The 19,000-nt window shown below is 39.0% G+C and overlaps 1 protein-coding gene across 38 annotated transcripts in view; it reads right to left on the reverse strand.

Moving 5' to 3' along the window:
- Window positions 1-3,005: 3,005 nt before the first annotated feature.
- PTPRD (protein tyrosine phosphatase receptor type D) overlaps window positions 3,006-19,000 on the reverse strand; it is a 2,362,472-nt gene continuing 2,346,477 nt past the window's right edge. For all 38 annotated transcript variants that reach the window (XM_063914017.1, XM_063914015.1, XM_063914014.1 and 35 more), the window contains 3 exons: window positions 15,200-15,354; window positions 11,476-11,611; window positions 3,006-7,049 (listed from right to left, as the gene is read on the reverse strand). In XM_063914017.1, coding sequence (XP_063770087.1) covers window positions 6,981-7,049; window positions 11,476-11,611; window positions 15,200-15,354 — 360 coding nt within the window. In that variant the 3' untranslated portion in view covers window positions 3,006-6,980. The remainder of the gene's footprint in view (window positions 7,050-11,475; window positions 11,612-15,199; window positions 15,355-19,000) is intronic.

Genomic DNA, 19,000 nt, shown 5'->3' on the forward strand with positions numbered 1-19,000 from the left:
GCACTGCCAGCTCCTCCGCAGTGACAGTATCTGGGTGCTGCACAAGATTTTCACAGTGCAGCACCTGGCTCCCAATAACTAAGGTGATATTTTTGTGTCACCACTTAGAAGGGTGATGTCTAGGTGGGGTCTGCGCATCCCCCTCCCCCCAGTGATGATTTTGGCATGCAGTGCGCAGCTAGAATGGATCTTTGGATGTTCCATATGAATTAATTTTGATATATTTCAACAGATAACTTTTAATACAATGGTCTCAGATCTTCTCTACTCAACTACTACACATTTCCCCGAGTTCCGTCTGCATCCTTGCCTCTGTGAAATATGTAGTAGTTTGACTTTTGAACCCTTATTTCCATTAATATATAATTGCTTAATATTTTTACGAAAGGCAATTTTCTTGAATTTATTTTGCAATACTTTTTATCAGAACATTTATATTTTATTCACCTTTAAATACATAGAGTGTACACTATTGGATATTTTTGTTATTTTGCATGTAACATCTGTATTACAGTATCTCATGAAGAACTTTTCCTACTGCACAAGAGGACCACACTGTGAACGTGCATCTTCACTTTGAAAGCAAAAATACCACCTTAACTGAGTATGCATACACTTCTTTTACTTCTTCCATTTTCAGAACAGTGTGTAGTATTGTCATTTCTTTATTTTCTATGCCTCGAGCTGAGATGATGATGGATCAAGTAGGAAAATATAAATATCAGCCACCTGCTTACTCACTCCACATTGGGGTGAGTGCATTATATTACAAGTTGCTATTTGTGTCTGTGTCATAACAATCTACACTATTCTCTCTAGTTTTGGGTACTTTGAAATAGACCAATACCATTTTAAATGTAACCATTAGAGAAAGGTTGTCCGCATCTTTCCACCCTGACTGAAATATTGGGGACCTCACTACACTAACAACATTACTTATTCCAGTCTATTTGGTGCTGATCATCTAGTATATGCTCTAAAACACAGGTTCTCAAACTCGGTCCTCAGGACCCCACACAGTGCATGTTTTGCAGGTCTCCTCACATAATCACAAGTTAAATAATTAGCTCCACCTGTGGACCTTTTAAAATGTGTCAGTGAGTAATTAATACACCTGTGCACTTGCTGGGTTACCTGCAAAACATGCACTGTGTGGGGTCATGAGGACCGAGTTTGAGAACCACTGCTCTAAAATACCTTAAGGTGCATTATAAAATCCCTTACTTCTACCTTTATCTTTCTTTCCCCCATCATTTCTGCTCTTCTGCCCCATTTATCCTCCTATCTTTCTCTATCTATATTTATATGACAGTTGTACTATCCACTAGTGTGCCGCCCTAGATCATTTTACAGCTGCAAGGAAGCGGCTGTGCAATTCCGTGGAGGTGTCTGTAGGAAATAGACACCTTCTGTTATCAAGGATCTGAGTGCTGCGTCACAGCGGTTACAGACACTGCCAAGCTGAAGCTTACTCAGGCTGGCTGTCAGATCCGGACACCGTGGTCCAGGAAGTCTGCATCCGACAACTCAGACCTTTTAAAACGTGAGCGACGCCACCACATTTTGGAGAACGGTGCCGGGTGCTGCCATACTCAGCCCCCCCCAATCATGCTGCAGCCCACAGGGGGCTGGCAACAGCATTATAAAACCCGTTCTGCACATGCACAGACCCCCAAACATCTAATTTGCATACAAATATGAATCAGGCCCAATGTCTGTATATCTTACTAACATACATGATATTCTTTGGCAGCTGTACATTGTTTACAAATGAGTGCATACATTGGGTCTGATTCAGAGTGGCACACAAGTCAGACGCATTGCACGCCCTGAAATCAATCTCGGCCTGCTTTTAGTGTTGGCCTCATCTATGCGACTGCGCTGACCCTAGCCATCGACTTGTGAAAGTAGCCATCATTATACTACTGTATCAGTATATATTTGCACCAACCATACAATTGTCTATATCTTTGCATATGCTAACATATGAATAGCCCACAATTCCACCTACACATCACTTAGAGATGTGTCAAACTTTGGAGACAGTTAAAGTGGAGAGAGATAAAGTGCCAACCAATCAGCTTCTGTCATGTGTGTCTCAGTCTGTAAAATGGCAGTGATTGGTTGGTAGTTTATCTCTCTCCACTTTATCTCTCCCCAAAGTTAGATACTTTTGTTCTAATGCCCAGTGACAGCCACTCACCTACAAGCAAAGATGTATCTGGGATGTGTACAGCTCTGAATCACCAATACCTGCTTAAAGTTATGTATGTTACTATGACATATGGGCTAATTCAGACCTCATCGCTGCTGTGCATTTTCACACAGTGGGCGATCAGTTCTGAGCTGCACATGCGCAGGCGCTGCAGTGCGCCGGCGCATGCCAGAGATGCGATCGGCATCTCAGCCCAGCGATCGCCTCTGCCTGATTGACAGGCAGAGGCATTCATTAAGCAGGAGGGGGCGGGTTGGTGCTGTTGGGCCGGTGTTTTGGAGGCGCAGCCCGTGCGGGGCTGCAGGCCGCGGCGGCTGCGTGATGTCACACGCAGCCGCTGTGACCCGAAAAGCGACGGGTAGCTCCCTGCCAGCGCGCAGGAGCTGCGCTGGTAGGGAGCTGCTCTTCAGGTACAAGCCATGCGAAAATTTAGCACATCTACAATGAAGTCTTAATTACCCCCACAGTGTGACAAATCACAAGATTCTTTTCACAAATGTGCAACTCTGAATGTGACTGATTGTGTTTTAATTAAATAAAAACATTGCATTAATAATGCAAACAGAAAATGCTATTCTGCTTATACCGTAGGATTGTGTGTCGCATGATGAACTGAATGCAAAAAAAAAGTGTTTTATTTGAAGAAATTATCAATTATTTCTGCAGGAAAAATCGTTAGTTTCTATTTCATATTCGGATGTCTTCATTAAAGGACAGAAATTAGTGAACTAACATAGAACCGTGTTTCTTCAAAAGTGGCAGCATGATATCAAGAAAGGATAACCAGGACTGCATAACACTGACATTTTTATTAGAATTCATTTGTAACAAATGGAACTTGTGTCAGCAAAGGACTGATTTTCAGACAGACTTCTTTCGCCACTGCTGTAACGAAGTAAGAAAATAAAAAGCACGCCTTTCATCTTGTAAAACATTTACGCGTACTACTAAGTAGAGGTAATTGTATTTTTAACAAGCCATTTTACAAGGTTTTTTTATAACTTTTTCAGTCTATGCATCCAAAACGAGAGAACACAATTTGAATTATTCTTGCAAAGACACTCCAAGCTTGAATGGCAAAGCTACAAAACATATGTAAAAGGTAGAATCAGAATTTGATAGAACTTTTGGAGCATCAGGGCAAAAATATTGAATTATTAGCAAGGCTTGCCACCAAAAAGGGAATTAAGGGAGAAAAGAAAAAAAAACATCTGCACTTTTCCTAACACAAAACTGTCTCTTAAATGTATTGTGTTATGTACACATGTAAATTTCATAGCAATTTTTATTTGCTTTTTAAAAGATGGGTTCAAGTAATAAGACTATTGGGAGTAGAATCAATAGGGTAGTGCATAGTACAAAGGTTTAGAAAGTGCAATTCTCCCAAGAGGGCCACCTCTAACTCATCTTCTCCAATATTGAACCATGCATAAAAAAAAAGACAAAATAAAAAGACAAAAAAGAGCTAATGTGAAGTTCTATACAAATCATGTTTATATATCTTTTTTCTTTTCAATGTAACTAATTACAAAATTATACATAACTATACGGGTATAGGTAAATAATAGCACCGCACCAATAATGCTTAAGAAATGCATTTTCTGCCTTTGATGTATTTCGCAGATAAAGATGCTTTTTATAATAAAGTACCATGATAATACAGATAGTAAACAGAAAGTGGAATGCACATCAATGATTGAAACTTAACTTACATTAATTATATATGAGTGGGTTTATGCAAATGGGTACATTTTTAACACAAAGTTTTAAAACATTTACTTTCATTGCAGAATGTGCGACTATAAAAATATGATATATTCATTAACAGATTTATAACATGGATGACACATATTCTATTCAGGATTGCAATTACTAAACAAGTTTAGAACAATTCTATGTAAAAATAATACTGTTTATATGAGAAAAACATAAAGTTACCCCAAGAAAAGCACATTCTTTTTATGTTGGTTTAATATAATTTTTTAATCAGAGGTAGCCTTCCATTAGTATTTTTATTACAAAAGTGCTATGACACAACCCTTCACAGAGTCTAATATTCAAAATGGCTGCTAAGCTTAGAATGAGTACATGTTGAAAAAAAAACCCATAGAGTCCAGAGATGTAGACATTCCCATAACTGTTGTATAATTATAGAATTGTCATCGCTATTTAACTGGGAACTTGGACGGCTTTCTAAATTAAGATTAAGAAACTGAAGTGTAAAGGCAACATAATGGCTCACAAACTCCAATACAAAGAAATGGATTTAATAAAGTGTCTAGTTGGGCTGTTCAAATGGCAAGTGTCATTCCAAAATGCACTCAAAAACATTACAGTGCACCCATCACTTTCACACAGTGGAAATAGACATTTTCTCTGCTGCCACAATGTGCATGAGCATTCAGTCAATCCGTACACTAGGCAAAAGAAACATCATGGTCTACCAATATACATCCATAATAAGACCAGCTTTTTAGCTTTAACAATATTACTTATGATTGGACAGACTGATTTCTCAAGCATATAGGTTGACCTTAATATTACAGTATATCAGAGTGTATAGCCTCACTCCTTTACTTTAAAGTCTAGTGATGTATCCAAGTCCGAGTCTCACCTGCTGACCATCACCAATGGAAAACGACCATTAAATTATTTTAAGTACACCATACAAATGTCCACAGTTGAAATTTCAACACGACAGGTATACAGATCAACTCAAGTTTCCATTCCTCACCAAAATGTTGGTATATAGGAATACAAGTCAATATTTCCTCACCGAAATGTTGAGTACCAGTCGGTGTTGAAGAAAAATAGTTCAAATCAGTACACAGAACTTCAAATGTGGATGTGCTGTGTGGTATTTACTATTATTTACTGTTTACTGGTCATCATGAATATTGGTTAAGCACAAAAATGTTTCATTGCACTGTGTGTAGATGTCAGATGCTATTTGTTTAAAATGGTTATAAAGCTTAAAAGCAATTTACGTAAAGGATAAAAAGCTCATGTTTAATGTAGAAGTGCTTGGAAGAATAATTATCTCCTACATACTAACATTTGTTAAAAAAATAGGCATGTATATCACATAGTAGCTGTGTTTGTTCAATCTGTATTTTTGAGATGAAAGAAATATGATATTATGGGAAAGCAGACTGGCAAAGGCCAAACAGAATGTTGCTTAAAAGCATCAAATATAAGGCACTCTAAATGCAAAAAGCAAGGAAAAAAGCAAAAAAAAAACAAAGAAGCAGCATTGTCAAACTGCTGTGACACAAACCTACATTATTTCCGTTAAGCAGAGCAGTAATTTTTGGCTTTGCCCTTGATTTGATTTTTTTCTTTTGTGTCTGTTTTTTTTTTTTTTTCATTTTTTTTTTTTTACATATCTTACAAATGACATATTTAATCATATATCACACACAATAAATGGTTGGATACAATTTTCATGAACTTTTCATACATCTTATAATACAATATTTTTCTCTCCGATAAACACTGACCTTTCCAGCATGCACATATCCTGTATAATATACAAGATGGTTCATTATTGCACTAAAGAGTTAAAAATATTGAGCAGTGTAACAAAGTACATACATGTGTGAGCACGTGGAAATCTGTGTGTGTAAATTTTTGGGGGTGAACCTAGAATATCACTGATGTGCATTCCTCATTTCTTTGTGATGAAACCAAAATTAACACTTTAGAAATGCAAGCCTTCAAGTTGACATGAAATGATCTTATGGTTCTGAAAAATTTCCCCACTAATTAGCAAAATTAAAAACATGGAAGAACAAATGTGTGTATATATCCATACATACTTCTTCTATATATAATTATGTTTGCAGCAGCTTTATACTTTGCGACTCCCTGTTGATTCCAAACAAGATGAAAAAAATTGTTTGCCTTTAACTTGACGCCAAAAAAAAATAAAAAATATATATATATAAAAATGACAAAAAGTAAATGTAAATGAAAAATATAATAAAAAATAATGGTATGGTTAAATGTCAGGACTGCACAAATTTGTGCGAAGTTTAAACGTTTTAGTATTTCTAATGAGAATAATTACATATAACAGTTCTACCGCATAAAAAAAAATAGTTTTTGATCGAAAAATTAACAGTAATGCAATGTTTTTATTCACTTCCTTATAAACGTTTTGTTAAAAAAAAAAAGTTTACACAGTTAATAATGAAGCACAGGTCAGCTGTATCTTTACAATACTAAAAAACTAAATAAATGACTTTGATTTTCTTTAGACATTTCCCACCCATTTGTTTCACTAAAGTGTTATCGTGATCATTGATGGAGAGAAGGGTCAATATCGCTGCAAAGTTTGCATTTGTCTTGGGATCCAGAAGCCGACGTATTTAAACATCCTGCTGTTGTATACTTAAGATTCATCATTGAACACTCATGCAGTCCCAGACAAGATAATGGTTCTTCGTGGGTTTTCACTTATTTCCTTCATTTCCAGCTGATTCCTTGAGACGAGTGGGTGAAATGAATCCTTCAGATGTCTGACCAGTCTGGATTTATATAATCTTCTTAGGATAGGTAATTTAACTGCGTATTCTTGGTCCACCCAGAAAAAGTTTCTCTATTTTTTTCTCTTTTTTTTTGTTGTTGTGTGTGATATTCCAATTACTGTAATTGGTCTTTAGCTAGGAGTTAAGAAATATTTCCCAAGCACACATTATGGCTCAGAAGAGGCTCTCTGGATCTTGAAGGGCCTGAAGGAAAATTCCAGGATGGGCCAAATCTTCTACGTTGCATAGTGATCAAAGCTGCCCAAATACTCCAGCCCTGCTCGGTAACAGAACTGATACTGGTCCTGAAATAGAAAAGAAAAAATAGTTTCCCTTCAAAGTACAAATACAAAGTAATAATCAAGATATACATACAAAAAATGTGTGACAAATTAATAATCAAGCAATTAAGTGACTGATCTTGTAGATTCGTGTTTTATTTTTATACTTTTACAGTTTTATTTACTCTGGCAGCCATCTTATATATTGTATATGATTGTTATCTAGAAATTAGGCATAAACTGTCTGAAGAAACAGGCAGCAGTCCCATAAAATGCATAACAAGTTCACGCCGAATTGATGTTTGCTGTATCTGATTGTGCCATTAAGACACAATTAAATGACCGATTAATTTATAGCAGTGGTTCTCAAATTCAGTCCTCATGGAACCCTAACAATGCATATTTTCAAGGTATCCACAGGAATAATTAGCAGTAGCTGTGGATCTGTTGTGTCAATCAACACATCTCTGCTCCAATTAGATGATGTGAGAAAAAAAGCACTTTTAGAGGGGAATCCAATTAGGCATGAGGTTTTGGCTGCAAATAAACCTCACAAACAATGTTCCCTATTTTGGTTTACTGTGGGTATGTGTGCTCCCGATACCCACAGTATGCAGTGTTATCAGCTTTGAAAACCCCACGGTACGTGGGGGGTCAACACACACTTACACACACTCACACATATTTAAACACACACTACTGCTGCAGAAGACTGGATCCCGACAGCCTGGAGGAAGAAGACACCACTTTTGAAGATGAGTAATTAAGGACTAATTAAGCTAACTGGATACTTCCAATTGCTTAATTTGTCAATAGGGGGCGTCACATGGGTGCCAGAACAAGTCTAGATTTTTCCTAAAAATAACGATTTTAGGACAAATCAGACTTGCTCTGGAGCTTCGAGAAAAAAGACGCAGTGATTTCTATAGAAAACACCTGTGGCTCATCTTCTTTCCTTCATTTGAATAGGAAAAACTCAGCGCTAAAATGCCCCATAGGGTTCCATTTGGACCAGCTTTGAGAAACACTGGTTTAGACTAATGGTTAATCTTAATTAATTACCACTTTATTATATGCATGGTGCTCAGATGATTTAGTATTCTGGTAAGTCTTTTGCAACCTGTTGCTACTTACTGTAGTAACACCAGTGTGTGTGTGTAAGTGTACGAAATGAAAGCCAAGGATTGTCTCCATTTCAACTTGTATCTCTCCAATTAACTGATTCTCTGATTGTTTTTAATCATTTTGAAACAGGTATTTCAAATAGAAATTGAGATAAGTCAATGTAACAAAAATAATTTTGTTTTGTTCTAAAATATGCTTAATAAATAAGTTATATTTTCCTCCTATAGTAGTCATTTGGAACTGATACGAAGTATGATCATTATATCTGCAATCACAGGAAACAAGGATGGACCTTGGACCTTGTCAGATCATGCTTTGATAGTGGAATACAGTGCAGCTGACAATACAGTTTTACAGTATTTAGAACATTCACAGAAACAGTTATTTGAATGTTCTACTGAGAATGTTTTTTTCAGAATACATTGAAGTAAGAAAGAAATAGTTTTTTGCATTTTGCAAACACTTGCAGGTTTGGCAAACACAGTGCCATCAGCTTAATGGAGTTTGTACTTCAAGCCTTTCAATGAATGAAACAGTGTCATACTTTATGAAGAGGTTATCAGTTTGCTAAGGGATTTAAGAGTTTAGAAAAGTCACTGCAGTAATTCAGATGGTCTTTGATGGCTGGTGATTAATGTTTATTGCTCGCTAATATAAAAGCTACAACCAAAATGTCCCAGTATGTTACAACTGGGAAAACACAGGCTTGTGTTATTATTTATAAAAAATTATATTGTGTGTATACTGTATATGCATGCCACACAAGTTAGTGTATACCAGTAAATCCACTCCTGGCAAATATACAAATGATACTCAGTTAAGGTTAAAAAAATAATATTTTTTTTTTATTGGGGGTTTAAATGCTGTAGGGTGTTGAAGAAACTTGATATTGCTGTTTTACTGCTCACATGCAAGACAAGCAGGTTTGGACTGGCCTACAGGGGTACAGGGAAAACACCCTGACACCTGGTGGACCCCTCTGCCTGGGGAAGGGGGAGGAAGGAGATCAGGATCCAGACTGTGCACCTGAATTATATATTAGACATGGGTTACTTTATACTGCACAGGACTTTGGTGTATTCTCTACAGTGCATTGCTGTTAATAATCTGGAACATTATCATGATGCACTAGCAGTATTTATTTTCTATATACTGTATATTTATCAAGGGGCCCAGATCATGCATTATCTAAAGGTTAGACAAACCTCTGTGGTAGTAGCAACACCCCCTTTGGAGACAGGCCACACCCCTAAACATGGACCTCTACCATTGCATTCCCCTGGTGGGCCCTGGTGGGCCCTTCATGCCCCGTCTGACACTGAAGACAAGAACCAGGAGGAGCACCACAGGCATACTTATCAAGGGGCCCAGATCATGCATTATCTAAAGGTTAGACAAACCTCTGCGGTAGTTGCCACACCCCCTTTGGAGACTGGCAACACCCCTAAATATGGACCTCTACCACTGCATTCCCCTGGTGGGCCCTTCATGCCCCGACTAACACTGAAGACAAGAACCAGGAGGAGGACCACAGGTCATCAGATGACATGTGTATAATGTAATGTAGTAATAGCACTTTTATAGAGAAAAAATACCTGTTTACACTTGCGTGAATAGTATACCTGTCTGGATGAGACCACTGTGATAACTGAGGGAATCAGACTACTTATGTGATGAGCAACTAAAATACCAAAGAAGCTGGTGACACTTGCGGCTAAATGTAAAAGCCCCCAGGTTCCAGGGCGGCGGGAATTTTGTGCGAGTCTGCACATTTTTTCTTTTAAAGCAGCAATCATTTACCAGGCACAACTAGGTTGGTTTTGCTTTGTAAATCATTGCTGCTTTAAAAAACGGGCAGACTCGCACAAAATTCCTGCAGCTCCGGTACTTAGAGGCTATTACATTTAGCCATTGATATCAATTTGTATAGATTCTTTATTGATAATTAAAAAGCAAAGGTGGTCATTCCGAGTTGTTCTCTCGTTGCCGATTTTCGCTATGCTGCGATTTGTTGCTCTATGCGCATGCGCATTGTACGCAGCGCGAATGCGCTTAGTTAATTTACTAAAAACTTATCAGTTTTGCTGTTGATCCTGCGGCGCTTTTCAGTCGCACTGCTGATTGGTGAGTGATTGACAGGAAAGGGGCGTTTCTGGGTGGTAACTTAGCGTTTTCTGGGAGTGTGCTAAAAAACGCAGGCGTGTCAGGGAAAAACGCAGGAGTGTCTGGAGAAACGGGGGAGTGGCTGGCTGAACGCAGACTGAGGTGATCGCAATCTAGGAGTAGGTCTGGAGCGACTCAGAAACTGCATGAAAATTTTTAGTAGCAGTTCTGCTAATCTTTCGATCGCTATTCTGCTAAGCTAAGATACACTCCCAGAGGGCGGCGGTCTATCGTGTGCAATGCTGCTAAAAGCAGCTAGCGAGCGAACATCTCGGAATGAGGGCCAAAGACCCAATAAGAAAATCTGATATCGAAGTAAATCCAACTGCATTGAAAGTGTGCTGGTAATGAATGAATCATTGGTTTGCCGATCCTTCAGTCCCATTCTGCTGGATCTGCCTTACCAGCTGAGACTTGAATTTAAATAGAATTGGTAATCGAGCTCCACAGGCTACATGGGACACTTACAGTATTTACCATAGCACACCTCCCAACATTAAAAATATATGGATCGGGACTTTTGTGTGCGAGCAGTGTGTGCCCACCCAAAAGGGGGAGTGGCCTATGCACATGGGGCGTGGCTTCATGGCAGTGTTGCGATCATGAGTTACCTTTTCGTCAGTGAGGGGGCATACCTAGCGCTCTGTGAGCTGCTGGCATGCCCCCAGTACGTCTGTCTCCACTGAATAGATTCTGTGCGCATGTGACAGGGGACAGTCCCAAAAAACTGGGACTGTCCCACGAAAATTGGGACAGCTGGGATGTGTGCCATAGGAATGAGGATTATACCACTGTTAATCCAGCACACTTTTTTCCTATTGCTTTACTTACTCAATTTATAATAAGACTAATATTAGATCTGTTATTATACGTGTTGCTTGTTTTATGATTATTACATTTTTGCAACTAATTTTAAGTAATATAATCCACTGGAATGCAGTATTCTGGTTTAAACAAGGCTTAAAATGGTATTATTCTTTATACTGATTTTAGTTTAATAAGATACATTTTTTATATTTATATTTTGAATGTGATTCACTCCTTTTAAAAGAAATATTCATTTTTATAATTATGTACCTTATCAGAGAAACTGCAGCGCTGCCCGTCTAATAAAATGTCTATGTCATTATAATAGCAGGATAAAGTGGATAATTCTACTTACCTCTGTCTGTACCATGGCAGGTCGTTGTGTTCTCAACATTTTGACAGTCTGGAAGATATCTACAACACCTTCATATCTCATTCTTTCCAAAACAATACTCAGAGTTATGAATACTCCAGTTCTTCCAACGCCAGCACTGTTACAAGTACAGCAGAATGGTAATGAACTGTTAGATGAAAGTGCTTTATCTAATTACAAGCCAAACAAAGTAGTATGTGATTAGTTCTAGTTTCATTAAGAGTATTTAGTGACCAACCCTAACTTTGTGTTTTTTAAATATCGGTTGCTAGTGTCAAATGAGTGCTGAAAAGACTACTTCCTGATATATATTAATGATTAAATCTGATATACTTTCAGATAATGATTTGAACGATGTACAGTATAACTGAACTGACTTATTTTAAAAGTGAGAAGGGCCTTATTGCCTCAAAGTGATGATGAACGCAATGGGCTAGCTTCACTAAGATGCAGCATAACCTCAAAATTTAAAGCGGTACTAATACTAAATGCAAAACCAGGCGTATTTTGCATTTAATATTAATTCAGCTTTATGTTTCAAAGTAAAACGACTTGAAAAATGTCCAAACATTTTATTTTTTCCAGTTGCCCAACAGAAAGAACTGTGCAATTGTACTATCTTTGTCATGCTTCCTTACTTCTGCTTCACAATTCATTTATCAGTATTTTGTCACTTACAAAGAACAGTGAGAAAATATACTGCCATAATATGCCAATCTTTTGTGTATTACTTAAGGAAGTAAATGCGTCACAGACATTATTACCTTATCCACATGCTACAGTCTGGCAAAAATTTGAGATAAAACAAGGTGATTTCTAAACCCAGAGAAGATAGATAACCAATGACTCCTGCAGACTACACGGTATAAACATTGCCTTTGATTTCTTTTAGCAACCATGGCAAATCTAGAAAGGATTAAAGGTGCTACAAGCTGTGTCTGTTGCAGATATCACCATTCTTTAGGGTGTGTTATGTTCTATGTGTTTTAGTACTTGCCAACTCCATTTATAATTATTTTCTAAAGTTAAAAATGGTGTATTTTTATATTTATTCAGTATTTAATCAATATAAATCATGCATAATAATTATGCACCTGTTTGAGTTATTTAGTATAATGATCAATATTTAAGTATGTATGTTGCATGGATTACAAATAACTTTCTTTGAAATGTATATATAATTATTATTATTATTATTATTAATAAATTAAATATGAAATATGCAGTATAAGAGCTCTCAGATATAACAGCTGTGTGTTTCACATAATTCAGCAGTGCATATGAATAGAGCTATACATTTTTCACTACAATATATAACACATCTTGTGCAGGCTTTAAAAATAGTATAGTACAGCCATCCATGCAACTAAAATGATGCTACCCTATAGAAACATAGAAACATAGAATTTGACGGCAGATAAGAACCACTTGGCCCATCTAGTCTGCCCCTTTTTTATTTTATCCTTTAGGCAATCTCAACCCTTTTTTAACCTTAATTCTTTGTAAGGATATTCATATGCCTGTCCCAAGCATGTTTAAATTGCCCTACAGTCTTAGCCTCTACCACCTCTGATGGGAGGCTATTCCACTTATCCACTACCCTTTCTGTGAAGTAATTTTTTCTTAAATTTCCCCTGAACCTCCCCCCCTCCAGTCTCAATGTATGCCCTCGAGTTCTAATATTTCTCTTCCTTTGAAGAATGTTTCCCTCCTGAACTTTGTTAAGACCCTTAATATATTTGAAAGTTTCTATCATGTCCCCCCTTTCCCTTCTCTCCTCCAAACTATACATGTTAAGATCTTTTAGCCTTTCCGGGTAAGTTTTGTGATGTAGGCCATGCACCATTTTAGTTGCCCTTCTTTGTACACTCTCTAATGTATTTATATCCTTCTGGAGATAGGGTCTCCAGAACTGGACACAGTATTCCCGATGGGGCCGTACCAATGACCTATACAGTGGCATTATCACTTCTTTTTTCCTGCTACTGATTCCTCTCCCTATGCAACCAAGCATCTGACTTGCCTTTCTCATTGCTTTGTTGCATTGCTTTCCTGCCTTCAAGTCACTTGAAATAGTGACTCCTAAATCTCTTTCCTCCTCAGTAGTTTCCATTATAGTACCCTTGATACTATACTTAGCCTTTGGGTTTTTAAGACCCAAGTGCATGATTTTGCATTTTTTAGCATTAAACTGTAGTTGTCACGTTCTTGACCATTTCTCAAGCCTACCTAGGTCATTTATCATTTGTTTGACCCCTCCCGGTGTGTCTACCCTGTTGCATATCTTTGTATCATCTGCAAAAAGGCATATCTTCCCTTCAATACCATCTGCAATGTCACCAACAAAGATATTAAAGAGAACTGGACCAAGTACAGATCCCTGGGGTACTCCACTGGTAACATTTCCCTCCATAGATTGCACTCCATTAACTACGACTGTCTGTTTCCTATCCTGCAACCAGGTTCTTATCCATTTAACTGATTTATAATCCACCCCCAGGCTTTCAAGTTTATTTAGCAGTCTGCGATGTGGGACAGTGTCAAATGCCTTACTAAAGTCTAGATATGCTACATCTACAGCTCCCCCTTGATCTATTATTTTCATCACAGAGTCAAAAAAGTCAATAAGATTTGTTTGGCATGATCTCCCACCAGTAAATCCATGCTGTTTTGGATCCTGTAAGTTGTTTGATTTAAGATATTCCACTACTCTTTCTTTTAATAGTTTTTCCATTACTTTCCCTACTACTGATGTAAGGCTTACTGGTCTGTAATTACTTGCTTCTTCCTTGCTTCCACTTTTGTGCAGTGGAACTACATTTGCTCTTTTCCAGTCCTCTGGAATAGCACCTGTATTTAGTGACTGGTTAAATAATTATGTTATAGGTGTAAGCAGCACATCTTTTAGCTCTTTGAGTATCCTTGGGTGTATCCCATCTGGTCCCATTGATTTATCCACTTTTAGTTTTGAAAGTTTTGTTAGGACCTTCTCCTCTGTAAATGTATTTTCATCTACCTTATTTTTATGAATGTCCTAGCAACTTAACTGTGGCCCCATCCCTTCTTCTGTAGTAAATACTGAGCAAAAATAATTATTTAGGTGATCTGCTATTGCCTTGTCTCCCTCCACCAAATGCCCACTCTCTGTCTTAAGTCTTATTATTCCTCCATTTGAATTTCTCCTTTCACTTATATACTTAAAAAAAGTTTTGCCCCCTTTATCTACTGACTGGGCCATTTTCTCCTCAGCTTCTGCCTTTGCATGTCTGATCACTTTCTTAGCATCCTTCCGTCTGTCCAGTAACACCTCTTTGTCGTTATTATTTTGAGTCTGTTTGTATTTCCTAAAAGCCATCTTTTTTGCTTTCACACTAGTTGATACTTCTTTTGTGAACCACACTGGCTTCCTTTTCCTGGTGCTTTTCCTAACCATTTTGATACAAAGGTCTGTTGCACTTAGCATTGCACTTTTCAGTTTTTTCCACCTCTCCTGCATTCCTTCCAAGTTCCTCCAGTCTGCCAATGAATCTATCGTACTGAAGAACGAACAACTCAAATTCTGTAGCCCTCCCTAAAAATAACATCATATACAGTATACTAGTGAATATAGTGAAATAGTCTAAATGGATTTCACAGACATTCTGCAATATTTGCTGCCATGGCAACCTAGAATTTAAAAAAACTTTTGAGAAAGATTGACAATTACCTGCAATGTACAGATATTGGCCCGTCTTGACCAAATTGTTCTTTTGTTTTATGTACTTGTCCTATGAAGTCAATAAATCCTTCTCCGGACTTTGGCACTCCTTGCTCTGGCCAGTCAGTGAATTGGAACTGTCTTACTGTCCGCGATTGGCCATCCTGTATATGTAGGTGGTAATATAGGTTAAAGTGGATGCATTGGAATAACCAATTAAGACAATGAACAATTACTGTAAGGCAATAATAACCGTAACAGAATGAACAGTCAAATGTGAAAACATACATTTTTGGTAAATAAGGCATGTCAATGTAGTTACCAAATGTGTTTGTTCCCTGTTTGCTGACAATGTAAGAAGTCAGCCACAGACATGGACATTACATCTTCTGTTTTCCATGGTCCTTAAATTGTATGAACCACAAACCCATATAGTGTGTTCCACCACAACAATTATATAAACACACAGCCTTAAAGTTCATGCTTGATGGAGTATTTGGCAGCTTTGGATATTGACACAAAGCTAGTCTTTTCTACAGAGCCTTGTATCTTACCTGCTTAGCTAACTATGCAGATGGGTCCTCTCCCATTCTTGCCACGATGTGTTGGAATGTGCGCACGCATTCCGACATCGACTATTAACACCTGCTTATGAATAGTCACAGGCTTGTATGCACCAATGCATTTCCAATGGAAGCTGGTGCATATGCACATGCCCGTGCACAGCCACGGGCACACCGGTTAAGGCAAACGGGCCGCGATTGATTCGATTATAGAGGTTAGATGACCGTGGACATGTATATGATCTTTTGTGAACTAACTGTAATAATGCTTTTCATAATATTAATTTCCATCATTATGTTTATATGTTGTGCACTACATTGTAACTGTATTACCCTGGAGCCCATAGGCCAGTGGTACCATGTGGGGCCCAGTGCTAGTCAGCATTGGGCAGGTAATCGCTAAATCCAAGATCCTCATAATTTTTTAATGGAAGTAGTAAAGCTGGATCCTACCTGTCTGGTTTTACCTTGTGGTGTGGTATAAATGGCCCCATAAACTAGAATGATAATGCCCGATTTCATCCGATTTCGGGCATTCGGCCCGATATATCGGATGAAATCAGGCATTTTGGAGGTGTTTCCGATCCGACCCGATGCGCGTTCCCGTGAGCATCGGATCGGATCCCCCAGATTGAATGTGCTGCACATTGAATCATGTCCGACCCTGCAGGCATGGCTGGGATCGCCCAAGATACATTGTATGTAAAAGGACAGCATGCAATGTATCTTGGGTGGTCCTGCCCCCCGGGAGGCTGCCGGGGTGATTGCCTGCGACATGTCAGACGGACATATCGCGTAAGTGTATGGGGCCCTTTAACCGGACATCATTTGGGATTTTCACACTCTGTAACACATTGGATACAGTTTTAGTTGTCAGCCTACAAACCACCATAGAATATCCTGCAGTTTGGGATTGTAACGCATATCCAAACAGTTTACAAATCACACACCAAACCTCTGCTTAATAGATATCCAACAAATTATTTATTCTGAAATGTTTGCTATTATTATTATTATTATTATTATTATTACTACAGGTTGAGTATTCCATATCCAAATATTCCGAAATACGGAATATTCCGAAATATGGAATTTTTTGAGTGAGAGTGAGACAGTGAAACCTTTGTTTTCTGATTGCTCATGCACACAAACTTTGTTTAATACATCAAGAAATTAAAAATATTGTATTGTAAGAACTTCAGGCTGTGTGTATTAGGTGTATATGAAACGTAAATGAATCGTGTGAATGTGTACACACTTTTTTAATGCAAAAAGTTATTAAAAATATTGGCTAAAATGACCTTCAGGCTGTGTGTATAAGGTGTATATGAAACATAAATGTATTCTGTGCTTAGACTTAGGTCCCATCGCCATGATATCTCACTATGGGGTGTAGTATGGCTGACCGGCGGTCTCCTGACCGCCGGTCAGCTTACCGACGCCGGGATCCCGGCAGCATACCGACGCCGGGATCCCGGCGGGGAGAGGTGAGTGCAGCAAGCCCCTTGCGGGCTCGCTGCGCTCGCCACGCTGCGGGCTCGGTGGCGACCTACGGTCGCCACGGGTTCTATTCCCACTCTATGGGTGTCGTGGACACCCACGAGTGGAAATAGTCCCTGTTGGTCGGCATGCCGACCATCGGGATAGTGGGGTCGGGAAGCTGGAGGAGGTCATGTGACCGTCGGTCTCCCGACCGTCGGTCACATGAATACCACCCCTCACTATGGTATGCAATTATTCCAAAATACGGAAAAATCCGATATCCAATATACTTCTCGTCCCAAGCATTTTGGATAAGGGATACTCAACCTGTATTATTATTAACAGTAATAATAATAATAATAATAATAATACTTATTATCCTTTATTTCTATGGCACCACAAAGGTTTCGCAACATTAACAAAGGGCCTGATTCAGATTTGAACGCAATGCCGATGTTCATGTAACTGAGCAAGACTGCACATGTGCTGCGATTGTATTATGCAAGGCCCAAGGAACTTTTGCGATGCTGCTCACAATAGAGATTTATTTGCAGTGTAAGGAACCGTTTGGGGGTGGTAACGGGAAGTGGCAGCCAAAATGCTGGCATGTCACTGCTGCGATCATGTACGTAGAGAAACATGGCACCAGCAGTACTACTGCTGCAGTCTCACTCGGAGAGTCGATGTTCCTCATTTCTGCATCAATGTGGCATACAGTATGTGTACTAGTTGCTGAGTACTTTGTGGTGGCTCCGATGGTTGTTTCTATTCTTTTCTGGGCGGCTGCTTCACTTGCGATGATTAGCAATTACGTAGGCTGAAAAACTGCAGCTGCGTAGACATGTGAGTACTAATCTGAACTAGGCCCAAAGTACATGAATAAATAAGCAAACAAGGAAACAGTGCAAAATGCATCGTTTAATTGGGATGCGGTCCTGTGTCCGCAGTTCACGATCCCGGCAGTCACCATGCCCACAGCGGGCTACTGAGCGATCAAACGCCTGACAGTCGGCATGCCGACTAACAGGGACTATTCCCACTCGTTACATCCCACACATGGAGCGTTATGTAATCATGTTACCGGTGGTCAGGATCCCAGTGGTCGGGATCCCGCCGGTCAGTATAACGACAGTGGAATCCTGACAGTCGGCATGCCAACTAACATGGGCTATTCCTACTTGTGGGTGTCCACGACACCCATAGAGCGGGAACAGAACCTGTGGCGAGCGCTGCAAGCCACCAAGCCCGTGGTGAGCGCAGCGAGCCTGCAAGGGGCTCTGTTGCGCTCGCCCCCCCCCTTCCGGCGTCATTTTGCGGTCGAGATCCCGGGGTCGGTATGCTGACCTCTGGGATGCCCACAGCCCCATCCCGTTTAATCTGGGTTGGGCAACCTTTTAGCACTCAAACCCTGCATCTAGCTCAGTATTGTGGAAGGCTGCACATTCATGCAATTAGGGTTATTTACATGCTTATAAGCACTTAGGCAGAAAAAATGGTTTCTTTTTGTATAAAATGACAGACAAAATGCTGAGACACACACAGAGGGGCGATTTGCCTTACTAGCTCCTCCTCCTGCGGATATAAATAGCAATCAGAATTTATGAATGTGAAAACAGAATGGAATAAGTGAATGCTTAGATCAATAGTATGTCCTTATTAAGCTGTCCTTTGTTTGTAGAAAGAACAAAACTTGGTAAGAGTCATGCAAGGTGAAAAGGATTATACAGTAGGTCTTGCCACATTAAGTTTAAAGTGATTGGAAATG

This window comes from Pseudophryne corroboree, chromosome 1 (genome assembly GCF_028390025.1).
Source record: "Pseudophryne corroboree isolate aPseCor3 chromosome 1, aPseCor3.hap2, whole genome shotgun sequence".
NCBI lineage: Eukaryota > Metazoa > Chordata > Amphibia > Anura > Myobatrachidae > Pseudophryne > Pseudophryne corroboree.